The following is a 20,347-nucleotide window of genomic DNA, read 5'->3' on the forward strand; positions in this document are numbered from 1 at the left end:
TAGATCCCGTTGTAAATCCGTGTTGGAACCTGGGTGGAATTAAAACTATTAGAAACTGATTAGCATTTCTCTCTCTCTGGTAGCAGTGATCTCGAAAGGGGATGAACTGACATTCGCATTATTACGTGCCAGCGATTTTCATTTTGTCCAGGCGTTCGTCTGGAAGGACACTTTTGGGGTGACAAACGGTGGGGCTACAGGTACTGGTGCATGTTCATCGTGGCCCCATGTTGTCCTTCGTATGATTCATTTTTCAAGTTCCTCGAAGCAACGTTAAAGCACTGGTCAAAACAACTTGGAGGGTTGTGTTTATAGGAAGATTTTAGAAAGTGAATTCAGAACTATACTGTATCTTTCAGATGTTTTGAACATTTTTAGGCAATTTGATAAATTGGCAACAATCTGATCGGAATAAAAGTTGCTTTTATTGATTCACTTGGCTCGATACATAGAGCGATAGTCCCCATTCCCCAGTCAGAAACTGATTTCCAGGGAATACCCTGCTGAGAGATTCTTTTGTACGCATAGATGACGAGGATACGTTCGCCTTTATCCCTAGGGAATCTTCGCGTATTATGTTCTAGGTTTCCCTCCTAGGAACGATCATTATCTCTTTAGAAGCTGAACACTTGCGATATGAACCAAATAATCCTCGCGTTATCCCCTTCGTTGATAGGAAAGGAATCAGTAAGGTCTTTCGAAGAATCGCAGGGTGCTTGTTACATTCTTCTCCATTGGATCTTGTTTCATTTTGTATTCGTTTTAGATGGCGTAATTCTGTTGTCACGTTTTGCCCATAAACTTCAGATGAAATAAGTCTTCCCTGCTGGCAGGAAATAAAAGTGACTTCTCTTCCATTGAAATATCTTTCTCCCATGCAAGGGGAGCTGAAAATAATGACAACACTTTTAACGAACCCCCCAAAAAATAATTTCTCCCCGTGTGTGTTTATTTGTGTACACTGGCCCGACAGGCTTGCCACCCTCTACTCTAGCCATGCCTCCGATGTAACGTTCATAGAAGGTCAATGGCGCGTGTAGCCTTTTTTACTCTCCTCGATATTATTTTACCGCGAATGGCAACTGTACCAGTTTTGCCCAGCCGCCAGGCCAAGCCGGTCCACTTCGTTTTTAAGTGGTCCATGCTGCTCGACAGACATCTGCGACCATCGGCGCAACACAGGCTCGCTACACTTTTTATCTACTTCGTAACCTTCATTCGCAATTTTCGATACGAGTCATTGAAATTTTGGAGCATTCTACAGTTCTTTCCAAAAGCATCAAATTAAAAAGATAGCTCCTGATGCGAATTTTTTAATAATCAAGCAGTGAAAGGAAATTGTAGCATAAAAACGACTGAATTAATAAAAGCTTCCCAAGATAGTGATCTGTGATCCTGTCACCTCTTCCCATATCCGTCATTAGACGTATGAAAAAAATCGAAGCAGAGTTAACGAATCTGCGTGTCGCGGAAGGTAATAATCATCGTCGATGCAAGAGTAGATAACGAAGACAATAGAGTGATGGTTATAGCACAAACATAATGGTAATGGGCCGCCGAGCAACCAGGAACTAGGATGGGAGATTAAGATCTGGCCATTGTGCGTTTATGGTGGCCGAACGCATAAGAGGCCTGGCGTTAACGTCAAAAAGCGTTACTCGCTCGAGCAGGCTCACCTGGTTGCTACAGAACGGTATCTGATTATTCGAGGCGAACGAGATTCGGAGTAGAGTTTAATGGGTTCCCTTTGTTTCTCTGTTTCCATTCACCTCGATGCACCCTTTCGTCATGGGGGTACGACGGTTAGGGAATTTTGCTCGTTGGGGAGAATTCGGGAGGGAATCGTTCCATAATGATATGGGTAGGAATTACTGCAAATCTTAGGGACAAATTTCAGGGAAATATTAGTATGGCGAAGAAAATGAATGAGAAAGTGATCAAGAACTGCTTTATTTAAATATAATTCAATGTAAAGGTAAATTCAAATGACCTATTATTTTATTATAATAGTAACTAGGTATAGGGAATTTTGTGACTGCACCAATTTGTTTCAAATTTTATCCAATCTTCCCACATCGATCAGAAATTTGAACGTAAAGAATAATTCCCAACACGTAGGAGGGTACATGAAAGGACAAGTGCTGAAGTATTCTCAGACGAGCATCGAATTACATGCAAAGTAGAGTATCGCAAGGTTATCGTGTTATCGATCGGCACACTCGATCGAATTCCTCCCTTTGATGTCGATGGGGTGCATCGAGTGGCCTGGATCCAAGATAATGCAGTTTATTGTCGGTCGAAGGGTACCGAATTCGTTTGTAGCAACATACGAGAGATTCGTTATCTCGATCGGATTTAAGTGTGGCAGCGCACAGTCCTTCGCGTGGGGTGAATCTACTTTTTCTTTCTGTCACAATTTCGGCGTTATCGCTCCTAATGGAGGGTAGGCCGAATTTCGATTAATCTACTGCCCTCTTCTTTAAAAGAGAGAAACGAGTACTCTGATAGCTTCCCTTCTGACTTAAACTAGGAACTAGAATGTTCATTCATTGTTTTATATATTTCGGCACAAAGTCATAAACAAATATTCTTTATGATTCACTTAGCTCCCAGATAATCTTATGTAAAACTGACGTCATGTTTGCCTGTTTCATTGCCAGTCGAATAATTTTATTTCATCGTTGCGCGTATCCTAATTGAAAGGCTCTGCAAACTGCTACAGGCACTTCACGTGCGGCAAACGTTTACCGACATGCTGGCCTGGTTAAATATCCCCAGGCGGCCTACTGGCGATACTTCTATGCACACATCTATTTTTTCTGTTCGTAGTACACTTTCACCCCTGCACTCAGTGACACTGAAGAGTAACTAAAACTTGTCAGACTATTCTCATTCAGTTTATACAGAAAATTGAGAAAGTATCGTCTCATGAATATCAATTAAATTGTTTTAATAGGAGTTATAGTATTTTTTGCAAATTTTTTATCGATTCAGAGATTCAATATCCCTCTCTTGGAGAACTAGCAGCGTTGCAATAATGTGTTTAAAAATTCGATTCATCCCACAGAAAGAATCCAGAGGACGTTGCACCACGACACGTGTCACCAGATTCGCACGCACCAGAGACACGTGTCAGGGCAGGGTGTAAGTATTCCAATTGGCCCAGAATCTCTCACCGCTCCAACACCGCCATTTATATCTCAATTACGCGTATTTTTCCACACCGTTCCGCTGGCACGTGTCGTGACCCAAGATTGGCCGCTATCGACTGGTCAGTACACTGCTCGACACCTATGAACAGGATGATCGTCTTTTGCAGATTACCTTATCTGCTGAATATTCGAATTTGGAAGTATTACATAAACTCTTATCAAAGTCAAAAAGTTTTTTATTTTTCCAGCTGTTTTGGGCCTCGAAAATCTTGAATAACTTGGAAAGAATATAAATACCATATCGCAAATTTCAATTCATTTCATACTAATTGCAAGTTTAGTCAAGTTTTCAATTTAAATTGTAGTGCTGAATATTTTCTTAAGTAGAATTCAGGCATCATTAATAACTTAGAAAAATCATTACAATATGAGGCATATGATTAGTAGAAATTTGCATGTGAGGTATCAAACACAGTTTAATCGGATCAGATATACTTGAAACCACCACGAAGGGATTCCCTTGTCAATGGGGAAACTGGCTGTGGATATCTCAATTACGGTCGCTTTTACACGGCTGGTAGGCGAGCACGTGCGCCTTGGTGTGAAGTTTCCCGCTATCAATTTCTCAAAGCCAACTACCCAGTGATAAAGACACGTGTCTGTGGCGTTTAGTCGCGTTTCGCTCTTCCTGTTCACGTGCCAGTCGCATCCAGCACGTGGCCACTGTTACACGCCACGATAATTCGTGGTGTTCCTCCGTGTCGGGGGAGGAAGATCGATCGAAGGGTGTGATGGGACGATCTGAACATTAAATATGATAAAGAGATAACGATGTGGGAAAATAACAGAATTCTAAAAGACATCCTCCCTTACTATCTAACACAAACTACTTTTATCTTCACTAAAAAACGAAACACGAAAGATTTCCTAAACGAAATAATTGATCAGGAAACACAGTTAAAGAACAAAAAATTAAACCACCTGTCGTTATTTTTTCTCCTTCCGGAAACGATCGCATCGGTAAAAGAGTCGTTCGATTTTCCTGAAGGCCTACTTCCGTGTGTTAACAAAATCAAAGGACCCATGAAATGACTTTCTAGTCGGTAGATTGCGTTCAGCTTCCAAGGACCACCAGGATCAAGGGGCGAACGAGGGAAAATCAAACAGCGTGGCTAGTCGCGACTGCCGCGGCGAATCGATTTCGATGCACCGTGGAACGTGACTTTGGGGGTGCGTGCCACCTTTGTGGACCACCGGCCTGTAATTTCAAGGTATTTAGGCGACCTAACGAGGCCAGAGTCCCCCTCGTTTTCCTGTCGTGGCATTGCACTCACATCGTGGATTACTGACGTTTATTCTTGTTACCCAATTCGTACACGAAATGGATGGTATTCGATTGACCATTTATCAAGGGAAATTAGAACTTCCTGAAAGGAAATTTGTCGATAATTAAACCTTCACAAGGTACCATCTCGATTATCTTCTATCACGCCCAACTCCAGTCACTGATCCTTTCCAGCCAATCAACCTCATCCACTCTTTAGCATTTCGAATTATCGCCACGTGTCAGCCACGCGACCAGAGCACATTCTCGATGCACCGCGGCACGTGCAGGTTTAGCGAGTGCAGCCACAGTGTTGATTCAAGTGTGGATTACTTATGCTTAGCACCTTGGTGACAAAAAGCGGAAGAATAACAGCAAGGAAACGATAATACTATCATTTGCGGATAAAACGTCGCGTGCCTCTCTGAGTGTCTCTTTAGGGAATACGAAAGAAGCACATGTGGAATATTTAAAAAAAGAATTCTAAGGAATAATATATTTTAAAGTAGGAGTTGAAGTGGTCACAGCTGCTGATATTAAATCTGATTGTAATAAAAAGTATCTTAAAAATGAGAAGCAGAATTTTACCTGGATTTAGTTACAAAATTTTTTCGTTTCTGGCGAGCTGTGTAAGTGAGAGTGTACTTCATGTGACGAGTGATGTCGTCAGCCCCTTTTAGCAGGTTAAGTTTCACCAGAAATTTTATGTTCCCATTGCGGTTTTCACACGCTCCTCCACTTTCTCACACGCCACTTTTTTCTGGCGGTTCAGTACGCTTTCATGAAATTTCCACGGACCACCCCCACTCTCAGGGCCCACCCCGAATCCCTGGTGAAGCGTGCGCTCGTTTCACGGTCATTCTCGCAGCGAGGAAACCTGGTCGGCGCCTTTGAAATTCACCACTTCGCGGCGAAGATCAGAGGGGCACTTGCGAACGAAGGATTTTCGCGCTTTTGACCCTTCAGAAACGCCACTCTGCCTGGTTTTCACTCGTTTTCCCTCGATCCATCTCGCGATCAATGAAACACGTTAACCACGAGACGTCGAATCTCTTTGATCGATGTAAGGAATCTTCTTGGGTCACTCATGTAGCAGATATAGCTTGAGCGTGAGATTTTCGAGAGTGGACTTCCTAATTTCGTTTCAATAAACGATTTCCTTAGTGAATTCACAGTGAACACAGCTTGCTTCCTGACGGAGGAGATTTTTACTATGGGAACGCGAGGGAAACAGGAAATCGCGGTTGAGATTTATGGGGGTGCTTTTGCGTTCTCGTTAGTGGGAAAAAGGGTTGCGTAAACTGAGCCACCTTTCTGGGATTTTTTGCTCACAGAAGTGTATTTTATGGGAGCTTTAACAAATATAAAAAACGAGTAATATCCTAATATTTGTAAGAAATATGTTGGTTTGAAAAAATAAATGCATTGCATTCTAGAAAAAAAAATGGAAAACCTTCTACATTCATCAGGTATGCAGTGTAGGTTAATTGCGCTCGTGGAGTCAGGAAACTGAAACCCCAACTTGTTAGCAGATGATTAAACAGAGTAATGGTCCCCTGTAGAAGGCAACCACAATCTCGAGTTTCTCCACTGAAAAAAGTCGATCAATTATCCGTGAGAATATTATCCCTCTCCCTTTATTGTTCGAGATGTACATAAAAAAAAACTGAAATTCTAAAATGAATCATAGAAAAATGTTTTCAATGAAAATTCCTCACTGCAAAATGATACAATTCAGTTGTTTACCAAGAATCCGTCTGACGAGTCATAATGCACGTAACATAACAGTTATCGTATAGTGTTCGTCATGATTGTCATGAAATAATAATCATGTAGCGCGTGAAACCGTGGAAGGGTGGTCAAGGAGAAGGGGTGAATAGCATGGCAGGGTGAAAACGATCACAATCAAGGCAGAGGTCGGCGTACGTGCTCGGTTGCAGGACACGTCACTTCTTTTGTTTCCGGTGGTGCTCAATATCCGTGACTGGAGTTAGGTGGATAATGAAGCGGAGTCAGGAATGGGTGTTAATGAGGAGGAAGCTTAACTTCATTTTTGTTAGCTGTGTACAAACCAAGTAGAAGCAATTTTTTCTCAAAATAGTATTTTCGGTAATAAGGTGCAAATTATGGTTGCATGTGGGGGTGAATGCAAGAAATTCCCTCGGTCCTTCGACACTACTCAGCTTCGTTATCGCATCCCCTGAGGGGTTGCTCGAGGACATCCTCTTTATGCAAGTATAATCTCGTTTTCTTGCCCTCTCTTGAATAGTGATATAATCGAACCAGTATCAGTAACGATCTACTAATTTTATAATGATATTGTTAGTAATTTTTATGGACAAATATTTAGAGACTGCAATATCGTGAAAAATAGAAGTTTTAAAAATCCTACTCATTAATAATTATTGTCAATTTAAAAGTATTCTTTATCTCTTAAGTTTCAGAAAATTTGGGTCTCCCTTAATCTAGTAAGTAAATTTCCAGTAACAAGCAAAGCGTGGCGAGAGGGAACTAACCCCATCACTAGCTTCAAGATACGAGTTGATATGAACTCCTGCATGAAGTGCATCAAAGTAAGAACCACTGCGATTCGTAAGCCGAGCATCAAAATACGGACAGATGGCTCGTTGGATCTGTTCGGCGATGGTGAACACGTCAGTGAACGTCCGTTCATTGGTGGTTGTAACAACGTACAGGGTGTAATAATAATCAGACGGAAGTGAGGAAAAATTGCACATTCGTAAGAATCACTCCCGATACAAATAATGTTCTCAAAATTTCCATAGAAATGCAAGTATCACATCAATTACAAATTAACAAATCTTTCCAAACATGCATCTACCATAAGATAGAAAAATATACTATTTTAAAGCAAAGATATATTAGAGATTAAAATATCAGTCATCTTACTTTGCCAATAAAAGTCATTTCATTATGAATTCGCTACCACACAATTCCAGTCGTCGCAAATTCGATCGAAGGACCATGGCGACAGACTGGCCCCGCAAAATGGAGGAACTTTCATCCACACCCTGTACATTCGTCAAACGACGCACACACGCAACTACTTTGTTCCTCTTGTGGGTGATGACGCACACACGTAAGCTGAACAATAGTTAAATCAGGGTAAGGGGTGGCCAAGGGTTGCTGTGGGTGTTTAATGAGCTGCCAGCCAGTGACTGAAAGGGGGTACGGGGCCGACCGAGTGGGGTACGTAACTGTAGGGGTAGAGGGACTTCTCGGGGTGCGAGAAGGACGGTGAAATCTATGGGGCACGAGCTACGGGCACCACTTGACTGTTTATGGGACCGGCACCGTGTAAAGTGTAGGAATAACATTGCATATGTTTAAATGGATCCTGGCTGGTGCTCTGCGGAATCCTTCGTAAAAACGAGTAGAGAATGGTACACATATATCGATTTTATGTTGCTAAAAAATTTGATCAAAGTCTGAGTACAACTTTAAGTATAGAATTTCGCTAAAGAAACAGTTATTATTTTTTATGCAGGAGAATCAGAACCTCTCGGTTCAGGTTGACTGACAGCTGACCTACGGTCACGTCGATCACCCCTGCATTCACAGGAATAACGCTTCCGTGAAATTAGACTTCTCTTCTATTGATGCTTCTCGAAGAAGCGCTATTCATCATATTAAGTTACTATTTGCCAGCAATTTAGGAATTTCGAAGGGCTCTGTAATATGCGATATTGAGTTACTATTTGCGGACGATTTAGAGAATTAGGGAAAACCGTTCGAAACGGGCTAACTAGACCGTGGAGAATGAAACTGTATACCCACCGCCGTTATGCTATTGTGGGGCGATCCTTGCTAATTGCCTTTGACGTTCGCAATTTCCGAAAACCGAAACTTTTTAGGTTCTCGTTAAAAAATATTTTGAAGCTTTTAGAAATGGAAAACATGCAAAATAAAATTCATCGGTATATTATTTGCAAGCTTCAAACTTACTCGATCAATAGAATTTATTTCTGTTTTAAGTATTCCAATGGACTGTCTTTGGAGTCTGTCGAATTCGAATAAAACGCACACAGAGATCGGTGATCCACAGATCAAATGTGTTTTCAGCGCGCCTGTAATCCTGCTTGAGCTCTCCCTACAAGCCCAATAAAACGCGTGCTCCTGCAAGCGCTTCACAATGACGTTAAATCAACGATTTGCTCGGGCGAGTCTTTACCACGGGTTCTAATCCCGGTTTTACATGTGATTAAAGCTTGGCTTAAGCGTCACATTGATGTTATTAATAAACAATGCCACTGGAAGGCTTATTAAATATAAGGCAGGGATGACTAGACATTTTCTGTCGACCCTTCGAGAGCGTAGAAGTGCAAACATCAATCTACGCTTATTCTTAAGTGTTAATAACTCTTACAGTAACTCTTAAGTAAAAATATTTGCATTAATTACGTCTGAGTATGTTGAACCTTCGCCATAAGAATGAAAAATGAAATCTGCATGCGCTGCAGTGCAATGAATGGTTAGCTTTATCGTCAATCGCCAGGGATTCGATGATTCCCGATCGACTTTGGAGGAGCCGTTGCTCCCTGGACCAGTAATCCACGTCATTCTGGGATGAATGCCTGGCTGGCTCGGGCATTCTTCAAGTAAATTATAGTCTTGAATGGCGACGCAGTGGGGGGTTGGTTGGCACGCGTACATTGGGGTACACCTGCCCCCCGTAGACATCTGTCCCCTATATTTCAGTCGCGAGAGTCAAACCATGGCGTGGATTCTTGGCAGTTGTTATCGAACTCTTATTAACAACTTCAGAGATCGCCAAATTCTTATTCCTATACGTATGACTTTTTATGCACTTCTAGAATCATCATCCCACCATCAAACAATTTTTACAAATCCTCTATTTTTTTCTTCACTCTCTTTTTTATCGAATATCCACTTCCCACTTCCCTTTTTGGACATTGCAACCCAAATTCATCTGTTTTATCTTCGCAGACGGCGTATCAATCAATTGTCCTAACTACACCTCGTTAATTCAATTTATGTCTGGCAGGGGCTTCGATCTCAAGTTCAAACAAGGCTTTTCATATTTTAGCCAGCCACCACGTTGGCAGAAATCAGAAAGAGCGAGGAAGTCCAGGGTGTTCGCGGGGTGTGTCCCATGACGTAGCTGCCTAGCATTGTTCGTGGTTTACCACAAAGGCCTGCAAATGCCAAGTTGCAATGAAAGGCCCTGCTACCCCACAGATAAAGTCTAAACAGATGCCGAAATACGATGCCGAAAGATGTTTGTCCGAATCTTCTTTTTACACCCTCCGCTGTCTGTCGACAGTCTTTTGGGGTAAATACGACAGGAGGGTGGTTTCGTACCTTGATCGACGTCGCTTTTGTCCGACTTAATTCTCCATTGGAAAGCTTTGTCTTGTTGGGCATAATTTGGGGCAAATTGAGATTTCGAAGAGAGGGAAAAATCGAAAGTGGAATACCTCGAAATCATCGATCTTCGACTGAGTGTTTAGTGATCGATCAAATTAATTTCCCAAACCTTCATATCTGAAGCAACTTCTCGACTTTGACGCAGGAAAGACTTTCCTATTTATTCGACAAATCACCAGTGGAGGATCCAATCGAACTGATAAATTATTCCATCAGGGGGGGAATTTCCGCGTGGCAGCGAATCGCTGCCATTAATCTTCGATTAAGTGTTCAACGATTGGTCAAGGTAATTTCACGAATTTTCGTGAATTAGGAAAACTGGCCTGTTTCCCCTTTTTCGAGCTGGTCGACGGTACCCCTCGGCTCTAGCCGTCTCTCCACAGGGGAGCACCTCTGTCAGCCACCAGTATGTCACCATACAGACCAGCGCCCCGGTACAATAAGGGCCCTGCGCGCGATCGATATGTGCACTCGACGGAAACGACCCAACGAAAGGTCGATCAAAGCGAAATCACTGCGCCTGGAAGTGCAACTCAATGTTTATGGCCTGTAAAAAATTCCTCGATGGATCTTTGCTCGAAGTGGAGAACGGGTCGCGTCGGGGTCATCGTTCGATGACTTCAATTTGAGGATGTGAAGAGAACTTCGTCTGAAAACTAATTTTGCATTGATATCTGGATGATCTAAATTAGGATTTGTTCTCCTGATTTTAATCAAATTAATTTTCTAAATTTTTGGCATGGCTTCGGGGTGGATTTAGATAATAAATCATTGCTGCTGCCAATTTCTTGTTTTCCACCATTGCACCCCTAAAGTTGGAAGCAGTTATAGGGTGCAAAGGCCACGGCAAAAACTGATTGAATCCCCCCAAAATCCAACACCTTTACGGCTCCTGGCCGTCTGGCGCGCTATGCACACAGTTATGTGTCGTAGACATAATGGTTCCATTGAAGCATTACCATTATTGGCGAGATTTGGGGAAACGATCGAGCGTGCTAACGGATTCGTCGCAGCTTGCAGCTTGTTTGCAAATAGGCCTTGTATACGAAATTATTGATCAGCTGATTAAAGCTACTGCGTTTTGTACAGGAGATGCATCCCTTTTGGTTCCTCGTAGAACAGAATTTTACAAATACGAATGATAACTGCATCTAGAATTTCTAACTTCTATGCAGATTAGTAAAATTGAGATCTAGCCCAACAGATTGATGAAAGTAGACCAGTACATAAATTCAAGTGAACTGAAAACGTCATCGATCAATAAAAAGCACCACACCCCCGAAAGAAATAATTACCATAACAAGTACAAGTAGGTATTTCACTGTCTCGATACGAGGACCCAGTGTTAGGAAAATAAATACACGAATTCGATCGTTCAATCAAAATCGAGAGCAAACGGGGCGGAGACTATCAAAATAATAGAACTATTGAATTCAGGATGGAAAAATAATATTTATCGAGCGGGTCCACTGTTTTCATCCCATTCACCCTTTTCTCTGAACACGAAAATTGCGAAATTTTTGCTTCTATAACCCCAGGGACCCTGAATAATACTGAAGAATATTCTAACTTAATTTTAACCTACAGGAAAATACTGTATAAGTAAAATTATGGAGAAAAGGCATGGGTGGATCGTAAAACGACAGGTTGCAAGGTAGATTTTTCAATCGTGAACAATTTCAGGCATTGAAAAGTCACGTTCGCCCGTGTAATCCATCGGATTAGGCGGGTAGGAGTAATTTCAGGCGCAACTTGTGATACATCTGCCCCGCCAGTGATTCCTATAAAGGACACGTGTCCTGGCACGTGCACATTCATTCTTGAACAGGACTTCATTCCTGCAAAGTGGCACGAGCACGCTCGCTTGTAAGACGATACAACTATTTAATCGTAACTTTCGCGTTTGCCTATCTGCTTACTCCCCTTGTAACGATAGCTCTATTCTTGAGCGAAAACGTGGCTTATCTATCATCATTTGTTCGGTACAGTGTTCTACAAAGTGAGAAGTCGGATCATTATCCTTCTGGCTTTAAAATTACGGGGTTTACCTTGAATTGCACAATAGGTGAGTTAACAGGAATGTTCTAATTTATTTCAGTACTTGAAAGTGAAGCATAATAAATTGAAAGAAATGTTTCATTTAAAACGAGAGACGTATATTTTACTTAGAATCAATATCGTGACTATAATTACAGTTTCCTAGGTGGAAGTGATAAAGCAAACAGAGTTAGGTAAAATATGATTTATTGATAAGATATAAATTCTGTACAATATATATTCCCTGAATCGGTGTATCCACGATCCGATAAGAGCACTGTCGGAGTTGTATGCTTAAATTATGTAATTAGCCTAGAAATAAAACGATGAGATCAAGCGTTCGAGATCAACTTAAGATTCTTCGATGACTAGAAAGGAAAGGAACGCGATTTAGTACGTGTCTGTAAAACATACGAACATCGTATCTCTGTTATCCTCGTAGATGCAATTACATTTTCAACGAAATAGAAAACTAAGAAAGGAAATGCCTTTTTATGGCGAACTTACAACTAAACCTATTCCTAGTAATTCGTTGCAAATAGAATGCTCTCTTACAAAGTAAATAACGATCATCTCTTGCGCACTGGCCTATTCATTTTTACAATTTTCATACGCGATATGCAGTAAAATGACAATTTACATGCAACAGAAATACTGTGTTGCTTGCAAATTGCTATAAAAATTGTTACTTTGGGATCATTGAGGATGAAAGATTGAGTGTTTCACTAGAAGATGGTAGAAGAACCACACGATGATTTTAGAGGTCCCAACTTAGAAACTTCAGAAGATTCTGATACCATAATCTAGATCACCCAAACGATCAATTACAAACCTTATTAAGAACCCTTCACTGCTTGCACCAATATCACTGACGCGTCTGGTCCCCAAGCCAGGGTCACGAAGTGCAGCGATGACTCATGCAACTTGCAACTACTGTACCCCACGATACTCAACTTCAACTTCGAAAAATACAATCTTTGAACCTTCCACAGACTCCAGTTCAATATTTAATTTACACCCCAAAAAATCCCCCAAATTCCCTACACCCAATGTTCCAATTCCACCGCAAAGGTAGTCCATCTTTCACGAAAAATTCTCTAAAGACACTGGTACATATTATTATGCGGCATGTGATGTGGCGCCGGAAGTTGATGCTGGTGGTACATCCTCTGATCATAGCAGGGTTGATACTGCATCGGAGGGCTGACACTTTGATCGCTGTAGCAGTCGTACTCCTGCCATTCTGGGACGTATCGCTCCTGCGGATAGGGGAAGGCGGTGTGGGAGGGCCCCAGTCGCTTTTGCGCGGCCACCGCACAGCTTCCGGTCGAGGAGGTGATCATGTTTCCGTTCTCGCTGATGCTCACCGTCACGTTGCCCACGTTCACTGTGATCTCGCCTGTCTCCGAGTTTCCCAAGGTCTGTGACAGCGCCCAGATGTAGTTGTGGGCGAAACGGAGGGTCTCGATTTTCGTCAGCTTCGTGTCTTCCGGGAAAGTGGGCAACGCCATCCTGAGGCGTTCCAGAGCGTCGTTCAGAGTGTGCATCCTGTGCCTCTCGCGATCGTTCGCCTTTATGCGACGGTTCCTTTTCAGCCTGAGCACCTGCAACGAATGAATGCTGCGATCAAGACGATTGTTCCATTCTGTCTTAAGTTCTCGAAGAGATTTCTTGGTGAGGGTGGTTGAGGCTCTTTTAGGAAGAGATTGGATTAAAGCGTATTGATCAGGGGATGGGGAGTACTCACTGTTTTGATGAACTGAGTAGGAATTTTAATATTAGGAACTTTGGAGTAGATGAAGAAATGAGATTTGTGTGGTTTGAGAGGGGTGACTATCCCCTAAATGAGGCTTTAGTTAGGGATGAGTTTCTAGGTTTTTAGGTTGATGTACCTGTGTGGGGCTCTTGCACCGTGTATTCCGAGTCTTCTTACGCTTCTCTTCTTTCGCTGGTGGGAATAGTGTGTCTGCCTGAATTTCGTGCTTAGGCGACTCGAAGCTCACATCGAAGCCCGAGTCGGAGGAGCTTGAGAGCTCGTCGAATCCTCCTTCGCTGCAGAACGAGTACTCCGAGGACATAGTGGGTCTTCCCTAAGGCAAAAGTTGTAAAATTATTCTCATACCTACACATCTTCTAAAATCCTACCTATTCCTCCCATCAGTAATAATTAATATTTAATATTTACAATTTTTGTCTCTTGAATCTTACCTGATAAATCTCTGAATTTGGAAAGGTAATCCTCGATTAATTTATCCAAGTCACTTCACACGAATTAATTTCGTTTTGTACTATTTTTTAGAAGCTTCTGCACAGATATTACTGAAGATTTAGATCACGGCATAGCCAAAGGACCGACTAGCGGCGAGAAAAACGAAATAAGAAACGCGACGACCGTTCTAGGCGGGGTACAATTTGGTACTGCGAAAGTGGCATGGGGCTCTTAGAGCATATATACTGTCCCGGGGGTATTTTGCCCCCTCCATAGGGGCGGACCGCCTTCTATGGGGCACCGTACCAAGAGCTCACCCCATAATCACGACGAAGGGGCACCTAACGTTCACCCCACTACTTTCTGTGTATGCATTAGACGCGTGCCATGGTGATGTAGCCGTCCAGTTTAGGAGATTAGAGGTTTCTAGGGCGATTACACCTCTTTATGGTTCTCGTGTGAGTACAAGTACGAAATTTTGTGGGCTGTTATTAAGATTGTCGGTGAGGGCATTTTTTAATACAGGCTTGGAAATATTTGTTATTTTTAGTGGTAGTAAATGTGTTTTTCCGAAGAGTAGTATTGCATTTTGCTGTCCATGAATTTATTTTGGTGAGGTGTGAACAAATGTGAGGAATAGTCTTTATGAAATTTGGAAAACATTGAAAATAGAGTGATCATTAGATTGAATAGTTGCTAGAGCTACGCCTTGCAGCAGTCATTGCGTTTACTGCCTTGTAGAGCAGGAGGCGATCAGAGAGGGGATTCAGAGGCACAGTATAAGATACCTTGCCAAACATTTTTAATCATGAGTTATAATTTTTAATTACTTAAATGAATTTCTCTGACTCACCTGAATTACTGTATCAAAAGGTGATCGTTTTTTGGTTTTTTTCGACACTATCTTGTTAAATTTTCACTCCTAGTCGTTGAACGCTGTCCTAGGATCTGCGGTAGAAAATAAGTGGACGATAATCTAATAAAACCTACCGCGGCCATCTGTCATATTCGCTAATCAGCTGATAATGCTCATCACTATAGAAACGATCAGTTACATTGACACGAGTAAGCGACCATGTTTCCTAAATTAATCGATGAGTAATAGCTCCTTTTTTCCACCTTACATTTATATTTTTCACATATTATATTACAATATTCTTTACAAACTTAAAACGAGGTACATATCAATGATTACCACGTGAAAATCTAATCCCAGGACGAGCCCCCGTGAAGTGTGTAATTGCACGCAAGAGTACACACACTTTCCCAGCTCCCATGAAATATCACTATGCAAAGGGATCACCGGTAGCGCGATAGGACAAGCGATAATCGATTATTTCTACAAGTATTAACGTCCATCAATCACAGCGCTCGCAATTATTTGACACGTTGGATCGATTAAGTAACCAACCAGGTAAGTCAATATCAGATTCAATCGAGGCTTGATCCACGTCGTCTCCCTTTTCCTCGAAAATAGTAATGAATCATTCGAGGAAAATAATAATTCTTAACAATTTGCATTAAACAGTATGTAAAATTGTTGTTGATAGTATATGCAGTGAAAATTATCACTGAAACCATTAGTTTATTCTGTACATCAACCTCTTAAGAACTATTTCTCGGTGGCTTGATCTGGCGGGAATAGCCAACCAATCAATTTTGTTGACGTCATTAACTCGTTCTTGAGAATAGTTATAAATACAACCGCGGCACCATCAGTTCTTCAGATTCCTCCTGGGCTTCTCCGGAGACGGATCTCCCCTGAACCTCTGAGGTTCCTTAGCTGAGTACCTTGGTGTACTTGGGGGACTTTATGTCATCCCACCACTACCCCACCCCCTACCCCCGACCACCACCTACCACCTACCACCTACCACCTACCACCTACCACCTACCACCTACCACCTACCACCTACCACCTACCACCTACCACCTACCACCTACCACCTACCACCTACCACCTACCACCTACCACCTACCACCTACCACCTACCACCTACCACCTACCACCTACCACCTACCACCTACCACCTACCACCTACCACCTACCACCTACCACCTACCACCTACCACCTACCACCTACCACCTACCACCTACCACCTACCACCTACCACCTACCACCTACCACCTACCACCTACCACCTACCACCTACCACCTACCACCTACCACCTACCACCTACCACCTACCACCTACCACCTACCACCTACCACCTACCACCTACCACCTACCACCTACCTCTACCCCCTACCCTCTACCCCCACCCCCTACCCGTACCCCCTATTCCCTGCCCCCAGCCCCCTACCCTCTACTCACTACTCCCTGCCCCCAGCCCCCAGCCCCCAACTCCCCATTCCTTACTCTCTACCCCCTAACCTCTGCCCTTTCGTTGACCCATCCCTCGGCCTTTCCAGAGGGCTTCTTTACTCTTTCTTCTCTATCGGAGAGTAGTGGGAGGAATTAGAAAAGAAGACTGAGGATTTCTTAGAAGAGAGCATGGAAGAGATTTGATAAAGAGAGAAGGTATAGCATAATTTTCGAGTATTTTTCACTTTAGATGCAAATGCAACCTATGTAAAGTGTATTATGCACGGCTCTGACTGACAATAAGTTCAATAGCTTCAATCGGATCGTGTCAAAGCGTATCATGCAAATCGCGTAGCATCGATTACCATTCATACGCTTGAATTTTATCTACCTGATGCGCTTCATTCTCCGTCTGAACGAAAGTGTAAATAATTTTACGTGAAATACGATCACTAGAAATGTGTCAAAGATAAATCAATGAATTTTAATGAAATGTGATGCGAACATTTTGATTAAAAAGTGTGAACGTTAGCGAAGAAGGAACATGAGCAGAATATAAGTAAGGCGTCCAGGAAATTATGCGTCAGGAAGAGTTGCAATTATGTAAATCACATGGTCGGACAGTTTCGTAATTCTTGCTCGTTAAACGCATCATTATCTGCCTTCCATTTAGGGCACAGAAGAAATTCAATGCAAAAAAGCCGGCAGTCGGCGTCCAAACGCAATTATGTGTGGCTCGCATGCTGTTATCATGCATCAGTAAAATTCCTAAAGGAAAGACACTATTATCGCCAATCGAAGGGAAACATTCTCGGTATTCTCAGCTTCCTTAAGGATTCAATGATTTTCCCATGGACAGATATTATTCTATCAAACTAAAAACTGAAATTGACAAAAGTACACAATAAATTACATTTATTTCTTCAAGAATCCACCCAGCATCCCTCGACAGGCTCTCATTTTTTAAGCGAGCAACAACCCCAAAGTGGCTGCCATACCCTTCACCGTGGTAAGGGTCCTGGAGGCTGGCGGCCAACCCTTTTCACACTTTGAAAATTCGTGACCGTTTCGCGGCGATAAAAGGACTCCGTGAAATCGACGCCGTTTCAGGACACATGTTCGATCTGCCCGCGGAAATATTGGGAATTACACGAAAGATTTGCTACCCGGTGCGTGCAGAATCGAAAATCAAATAAAAAGAAAAAAGGGGCGTGTGAGCGCGCAGAGAACCAAACTGTCGATCGAGTAAAAGGGTTCGAGGAAGGTTTGCCGATGCGATTCGCTCTAATTGGATAATTTATCGGCCACGTCAATAAATAATATCGACCTGGTTAGTCGCGCAGATATTCTTTCACGGATCATTCTCTCACTCTAATTTATAGATTTTACTTTCGTCAATTCAATTTTGAGGAACGTTCGCACACACTCAGTTACAGGAATTTCAGTCTTATTCAATTCTTCCTACCACTGTAAATCCAGAAAATTTCGAATAGCACCAATGGCAGCTCTCTCAGATATAGCAGCTCTGTCAAGGCAGCCAAAGGTGTTGCAGACATCGAGCAAACGGCATTTCTACTAAGAAGCGTTCTCCGTAAAAGGTTTCGCCTGCAGAAGGTGCACGTCGTGGGAAGTGGGTTAGCTAACTGGCAACACCCATGTTTCATATAGTTCACGGGAGTTTTCCCAGAGCTGTAACGAGCATCGAGCAGAACCTCGAGCGAAAGAAAGAAGGCAAGACCGGTGATCTTTGTGCCAGCGACGCTTTATCCCACGGCTTTCTTCCTCTTACTCTGCGCAACAATGCTAGCGTCTGTGGAACGTATACGTGATGCGATCGCTTACATACGCGACTGTCATTGTGCTGCATGTGACACCATGGTATTACAACAGGCAGAGAGTAGAGATGAAGTAACGATGAAGTACACAGAGAAGGAAAATCTTCTTTGTGCCTGGTGGATCCAGATGAGTGTAATGAGGATGGCCGATGCAGAGGTACTATTAAGGATTTTTAATCAGATCGCTAGATATTATCTGTAATTATGACGGTGAAAGGTACTATCACGGGTGAGAAGGCAATTTTTGAAGAATAGTACAGGGAATGAATAGAGTGAACGGTGAAGCTTCAAGAGGAAGTGAAATAAGTTATAGTTCGATAGAGAATCTCTACTGTAGTTCCTCAATATAAGTTCACAGCTTGTCAAAGATCGATTTTCAACTATTGTCTACTGTTTAATCTTCTTGAATTTGAGGCACGTGAAGCTATACCTGAAGAATAATCCATCAAGTTCAGCTCCATATTATCAAGAGAGACTCTTGCATAATCACGCTGACAGTCAGCTAATGCCATGACGAGTCGAGAAAAAATAAAATTCCGAAAAACAGAGAGCGTGCATGAGCAGTCTAATACGAACAAGACTCCGCGGTAATTGCGCATCCCTCCACATTAATTAATGCTTATCAGCTGACATTTAACGTCACGATAAACGCGCCAGTAAAAGTACTCCGTTGAGAATGTCTCGGCCTTCGACTGCTGACGTTCGATGTTCGCCTATAGACGATTGGCTTCGCTGTCTGCTGACGATAACGATCTGGGACAGAACATGCCTAACGAAGCAGCCTTCTTCCAAAGTGGAATGCACGTTCGCCGCTGACAAGTGTCATTCCCCTTCTCGAAGCAGAAAACGCAGCTCGGTCGATCACCAAAGCGAACGCAATCGGTATCGTCCCGCCAAAAGACGGGAAACTATCTCTCTATCCGACTTTTGTGCCGGCGATACTTTATCGTAGAAGGTGGAGCTGTTCGCCTCGGCCTTTGGTAACTGTACACGTCCCCTTCTCATCTTTCCAGCAACGTCCTCCAGGCCGCTTCGTTCTCTTCCACTCGATCCTCCGATGTCCTCCTTCCCGCCGTCCTGTTTGCACGACCTTTCCAACAGTCACGGATCCTTCCACTGCTCCGTTCGCTCTGTGGAGGCGCGAAGTGTTGGCGAACCGAGGCCTGAGGACGAGATACAATTTTCATACTCCTCGGTTGTCGGTGGCTACAGTGTTCTCTGGTTGCTGGAGAGTGAGAAGTATTTACTAGGTTTGGAGCGTACAGTAATGCAATATTCTTTTATGAGCTTCTTTGCTGCTTGAATATTCTTTGCTCGGTAGAGCTTCACGACTGACTGTTTTACCTTCACTTTTTACTTCCATGGAAGCAAAGCAGAGAATGGACTGCAGCCGGATGTAAGCTACTCTTCTGCCCACTCAAGCTAATCAGAATTGCGTAACTCCTTCCCTTTCTGTCTCAGAATATTGAATTCCCATTCTAATCTCCAAAATCAAACAAAAATTCTGCTTTCTCTGGAGTTACCACGATTCACTTCTTATCAATTTTTTTCTGACCCTACTCCAATATCTACCCACTCAAAGAAAAAGAAAGCGAAAGTCGAGAGACAGGATACAGGTTGCAAATAGTCTCGTTCTAGTCCTTCCCTGTCTGCTTCTACCATTTCTCTTTTTTTCCGCCGTGTCTATATAGTTTGTATACACTGTCATTTTTCCCCAGACAATTGCAGGGGTTTCTTTCGATCCTTTCCAAGAGATCGAGGAAAAAGGAGATTCCAGGGTGGGTCTGGCTTGAAACTTCTCTCACAGTCGCTATGCTCGTTACATTCCCTGGCTTGGATCCTGCGCAAGGACCTCTTGAACCGCTCTGATGAGAAGGCCACGAAATGGAACGAGCTGGCCGCAAACGTGCTCGCTTGCCCGAGCGTGGTCACGCTTGTCGCACTCGCACGTGTGTGCGGTTTCTAGCTTACACGCTCGTCGTTGGCCTGAAGGAATCCTTGTTTCCTTGTTCCTGGGCGATGCTCGACAAGGATGTAAATTGCGGTACAATTACTGTTTCCAGTCATTTTTTCT

The 20,347-nt window shown here is 42.8% G+C and overlaps 2 protein-coding genes across 2 annotated transcripts in view; one reads left to right on the forward strand and one right to left on the reverse strand.

Annotated features, from left to right (window-relative positions):
- Positions 1-113: 113 nt before the first annotated feature.
- Positions 114-20,347, forward strand: part of Cad74a (cadherin 74A) — a 34,757-nt gene continuing 14,523 nt past the window's right edge. The window contains exons 1-3 of the mRNA XM_076375022.1: positions 114-200; positions 3,068-3,144; positions 4,260-4,423. The gene's annotated coding sequence lies outside the window, so the exon portion shown is untranslated. The remainder of the gene's footprint in view (positions 201-3,067; positions 3,145-4,259; positions 4,424-20,347) is intronic.
- Positions 12,922-14,000, reverse strand: Tap (basic helix-loop-helix neural transcription factor TAP). Its single transcript, XM_076376562.1, has 2 exons — positions 13,815-14,000; positions 12,922-13,526 (listed from the first exon to the last, which is right to left on the reverse strand). The coding sequence occupies exons 1-2, from the start codon at positions 13,998-14,000 to the stop codon at positions 13,020-13,022; spliced, it is 693 nt and encodes a 230-aa protein (XP_076232677.1). The 3' UTR covers positions 12,922-13,019.

This window comes from Calliopsis andreniformis, chromosome 1 (assembly GCF_051401765.1).
Source record: "Calliopsis andreniformis isolate RMS-2024a chromosome 1, iyCalAndr_principal, whole genome shotgun sequence".
NCBI lineage: Eukaryota > Metazoa > Arthropoda > Insecta > Hymenoptera > Andrenidae > Calliopsis > Calliopsis andreniformis.